The 4,912-nt window shown below is 53.3% G+C and overlaps 1 protein-coding gene across 2 annotated transcripts in view; it reads right to left on the bottom strand.

The window, feature by feature from the left end:
* Positions 1-4,515, bottom strand: part of Qprt (quinolinate phosphoribosyltransferase) — a 14,568-nt gene extending 10,053 nt beyond the window's left edge. For both annotated transcript variants that reach the window (XM_033758678.1, XM_033758677.1), the window contains exon 1: positions 4,297-4,515. In XM_033758678.1, the coding sequence (XP_033614569.1) occupies positions 4,297-4,309 (13 nt within the window). In that variant the 5' untranslated portion in view covers positions 4,310-4,515. The remainder of the gene's footprint in view (positions 1-4,296) is intronic.
* Positions 4,516-4,912: the final 397 nt, after the last annotated feature.

Genomic DNA, 4,912 nt, shown 5'->3' with positions numbered 1-4,912 from the left:
AAAAAAAAAAAAACAGAACAGAAAAAAACAACCTCTAATAAAACTGGCAGCTACCAGGATATATGTGGTGGTACACATCTATAATCCTAGAACTCTGGGAAGGAGGCTGAGTCAGGGTGATGATCACAAGACCATGCCTAGCCCGGGAGATTTAGTAAGAACCTGTCTCAAAATAAAATATGACAAAAGGGCTGGGAATGTAGCTCCAGGGTTCGATCTTTAGAACCACAAAATAAAACAAAAAGGCAGATGTTTCTGAGCAGATTCAAAGCATGATGTCATATGTGGCGATTTTTCTGTACCCTCTTTACAAACCATGCCGACCCAGAGCCATCCCCCCGCCGCTGAGAAGGGGGGGTTCTTCCTACCACAGCCCTGCTGCTGTTGGATTTTTTTTTTTTTTTGGTACCGGGGATAGAACTCGGGTCCTTGCTCTTGCAAGGCAGGCAGCGGAACCTCTGAGCTAAATCCCCAGCCCTGCTCCTGTTGGATCTTGCTGGATCACTGACTAATCATAACTGTTGTATGTGGCTCCTGACAACGGGCCCTAACAGTGGGACATATCAGCCCCAGAACTTCCGTCCTCTGTTCTGCGTTCAATCACCTGACCAGTTTTTTGGAAATGCGAGAGCAAGCCAGGCCCTAGAGGAAATGGCCATGTATAGGTCTCCTCTGTCTTGGTGGTGCTGGGATGAAGCCAGAGTCCTCACACTGAGCCACACTCCAGACCACTTTGTTCTGAGGCAGAGCCTCACTAAGTCACTAATGGCCCAGCCTGTGCTCAAACTTGCCGTCCTCCTGCCTCATTTTCCCAGAGTGCTGGCCTAGCAGCCCCTTCACCGTGTGGCAAAGGCTTGCCCTTGCTCTGCACGAGTAGAACATGCTTTCGCTCTCATACTTCAGCACAGTGGCATCGGTGAAACCGATCACAGTATTCTGCAGTGGAAGCCAAGCAACAATATTTCCCCTAATTTATAGGAGAAAAACAACATAAATGAATATAAACAATTCATTTTAAAGTTTTTGCCTCTTATACCTTATTCCCAGACTATGGTGCTTGATCCCGCTTGTCTACAATAGAATCTGGGATGGCAGAATGTACAGCGATAGTTACAGCGGACACATACACAACCCTCCCCAGACACTTTTGTTTCTTTGTTTTTTGAGACAGGCTCACACTATGTGGTCCAGGATGGCCTCGAACTCATGCCTCAGCACTCTTCTAAGCATTTTAATACATTAAGCCTCACAATCACCCTACCGGTACTGTAATTATCCCCATCTTACAGATAAGGAAATTGAGGCACAAAAGTGACCTGCCCAAAGTTCTCACAGCTGGGAAGTGTGGAGTTGGTGTCATGAACCCAGCAGGCTGGCTCCAGGGTGTATGCAATAAATCCTACTTGCAGTTGTTACACCAATATTCAGAGTCCTGCGAGCCCTGCCAGGGTTCCAGGGCTCTGTGCCCGACATAGTAAGCACAGCTGGGCTTGGAGCCGGAAGCCCCTGCCATTGTGGGACCTCAGCCAGCCTCCAACCTCTCCAAGAGATTGCGGGGCGAGGGAGGGATATCACACACAATGCCTGGGCCACAGCCTGGCACTGTCCCCGAACCCAGGTGTCCCGGACAGCATTGCTGTCTGCCCGTGTGTTTGTGGATTCACTCTGCAAACACCAGATGGAGACAAAAGCTGGTCAGCACTGCAGCTTCCCGAGCTATTTTCTGCCTCCCCCTTCCCGCCCCAGAGAAGGGAAACGACTTCCACATGGGGCCGGCATTGATGCCCAGCCACATGTGCTGACAGTGGAGCTGTCCTGAAGGTGGGAAAGGAAGCCAGGGGAGGCGGCCCTGGGAGTCGGGGCCTGGAGGACAGGGCGCCGGGCTACTCGGGTTTGTGGATGGGCCGGGCTCAGGCACTGAAGGAAGGAGGAAGAGAAGGCAGAATGGGGAGGAGCCCGTGCCGGCCAGCCCTGCTAGGAGAAGCTAGAGAAACCTTGCCACCGATCAAGGGGAATCACTACAGAATTCTCAGCAGCAGTCACAGGGCTGGAATGAACTTTGGCCCTTAAACACCCACATGAGCCTCAAGGGCAAGAGCCAGGGGCGAAGTAGCGGCCAGGATGAGCCTGCTGGGAGGGTCTCTTGCACCCATCAGCCTCACCTCTGGCTTTCACGCTCTCCGTGTCCCCCATGGTTGCCCTGTTAGCTCTGCCAGGAACCAAACTCAGACACCCTGTACAGGCTGCTCCCGGGCGGGGGTGTGGGGTGGTGTCCAGGGGCAGCAACTGGATCCCGGCACAGACTGGGTGGGCAAGGCCACTCGGGCAGGGAGCAGAACAGAAATGGGGCCCCAGGAGGAAGGGCTGGGGGACTAGCTTGATGTGTCCGGAAGGGGGGCTTCCGGAATGGAGCTGAGAGCTCAGGATGCAGCAGGGAGGAAGAGCAGCACCAACCTCACTACTGCGGTGGGTGCTGCGTGCCGGGCGCCTCAGAAAGGTACCGTTTCTGCTGTTAGTGAAGAAAGTAATCATCCCATCTGAGATGACACAGCTAGCGGGCAGCAGGACTGGGATCTGAGCTCAGGGCATCGACTCCTAAATATGTAGTGGGGGCCGGGGATGTAGTTCGGAGGCACCTTGCAGCCTGGCAAGCACAAGGTCCTGAGTTCAATTCCTGGTATTGGAAAAAAATGCCCAGCCAGAGATTTAGCTCAGCGGTTCTGCCACCTGCCTTGCAAGTGCAAGGACCCAAGTTCGATCCCCAGTACCCAAAACAAAACAAAACAAAAAATAAATAAATAAAGCTGGATTGAGTTTAAAAAAAAAATGCCCAGCTAAAATATGTGGTGGGAGTCAAAGGTCGGGGTGTCCTTGACAAGCATCACTGATTGGCAGGGGCTTTTTTTTTTTCTTTGCAGCACTGGGAATGCACCCAGGGTCTTACACTGAACTACCATACACATGCCTTTTTCATTTTTTGTTTTGAAACAGGGTCTTGTCAAATTGTCTGTACTGACCTAGAACTTGAGATCTACCTGCCTCAGCCTCCTGAGTAGCTGGGATATGTGTGTATGACACTATACCCAGATACATTTACTCTTTTTTTTGGGGGGGGGTGTTTGAGACAGGGTCTCACTACGTAGTTGACACTGCCCTGAAACTCACTATGTAACCCAGGCTGGTCTCAACTCACAGTGATCCTCTGCCTCAGCTTCCCAAGTGTTGGAATTAGAGGTGTGCACCACCATGCCCTGCTCACTTACTCTTAAGAATCTGGATCTGATAAAAATCATAGACCTCCTCAGAAAAATGCATTGCTACATTCTTTTTTGTTCTGTTTTGTCTTGGTACTGGGGATAGAACTTGGGCCCTTGCGCTTGCGAGGTAGGCAGCAGAGCCACTGAGCCAAATCCCTAGCCCCTGCTGCATTCTCAAAGACACATAATTCCATATATACATTTGGGGGTTCTGGAGCTCCCCAAAGCCCATCCATGTTTCCACATTAAAGAAGCCCAGCCCTAAGGACTCAGGTTGAGGCCGCAACTCCATTTCAGGTGTGGAAAGTTGGCTCCCGCAGATATAGATCCTGCCACGTTCTCAGGCAGGTAGCAGCACTGGGGACTCAATACAGGCCAGCGTTATACCTAATGGAAGGGGCACAATGGGGACGGAAGGTGGCCCGAAGGTCATCCTGCAGGGATCCCTAGAGCAGGCTCCATGCCAAGCCGGAGGGCACATCTGGACAGGAGAGTCGCCGGGAGGAGACATGAGCTCGTGCCCTGCCCAGGCCTGGCTGGCAGACCCTCCATGTCCTCCATGGCCTCTTGAGCAGGGATGACCGCTGTCATTTTCACAGACGCTGAGAATCCAGGGTCTGGTCTGGGGCCTAACACCTGCCTGGGTACCCCTCAGAGCCCAGCCTCTCCAAACACAGTTCACCCTCCCGGGGTGGCTAGCCTCCCCCACCTCCTGTGGATGTGGCTGGACTTTGCTTCCTGCTCCCACTGACCCCAGCCCGGGCAGAGTCCAGAGCGGCTCCCCCAGCCACTCCGGCTACCCAGCCAGCTGCCCCTGGAAGTCAGGTCTGCTCAGGCCTTTTTCCCATGGCCCAAGGCCCCTTTCGGCCCCAGACCCCAGACTCTCTGGAAACCCAATAGGAAGGAGAAAGGGGGAAGAGGCCTAAGGGATTCCTGGAGGTCAGAGGGAGGTAGAGGGATACAGGAGATGGGGAAGCCAGAGGAGAGGGGGTCTTCCAGAGGAGGGCAGGGGACAGAGGTGGGGGGGGTGCCCCTTCACCTTCAGTGTCCATGGCGACTTGGGGCCCGGGCCAGTGAGTCTCCACTGCGATCCAGTGTTCCCCAGGCCCAGGGCAGGGCTGGGGCTGTGGGAGGGAGGAGGAGCTAGGCTCAGCCCCTCCCAGAGTCACCTCCCCTCCGGTGCTCCTAAGGAATCCAGCCCTCCTGGCCCTGCCGGGCTGTGCAGCTGTGAAAGCAAGAATGTGTTCCTTGTGGTCTAGGGATTTAGATCAGTGGTTCTGCCGCCTACCTCACAGGCGTAAGGACCAGAGTTCAATCCCCAGTACCAAAAAAAAAAAAAAAAAAAAAAAAAATGTGTTCCTTGTGAGTCCAGAAAGCCTTTTGGTGGTGAACTGGGAAAATCAGGGGCTGTGGACCTTGGTTCAGGTCCTAGTCCCATTCTTTTATCTCAAATACTGAGAATCAAGGGAGGAAATTCTGCAAGTGACAGAGTAGAAACTCCACAAATGCTGCTCCCTTTTTCTCCCCTCTCTGGAGTGCTCTGGTTTCCATGTGTCCCGCAAAGTTCACATAGGTTTAAGGTACTTGGAGGTGGTGCCAGTGGGCGAGCATCAGGATCGGATGAGGCACCACGGGTGCAGGGCCTGTGCAGGTGT

This window comes from Fukomys damarensis, unplaced genomic scaffold, assembly GCF_012274545.1.
Source record: "Fukomys damarensis isolate Sample0158 unplaced genomic scaffold, DMR_v1.0_HiC HiC_scaffold_34, whole genome shotgun sequence".
Classification (NCBI taxonomy): Eukaryota; Metazoa; Chordata; class Mammalia; order Rodentia; family Bathyergidae; genus Fukomys; species Fukomys damarensis.
The sequence above is the reverse complement of the archived record's forward strand: the minus strand, read 5'-3'. Positions and strand labels throughout refer to the sequence as shown.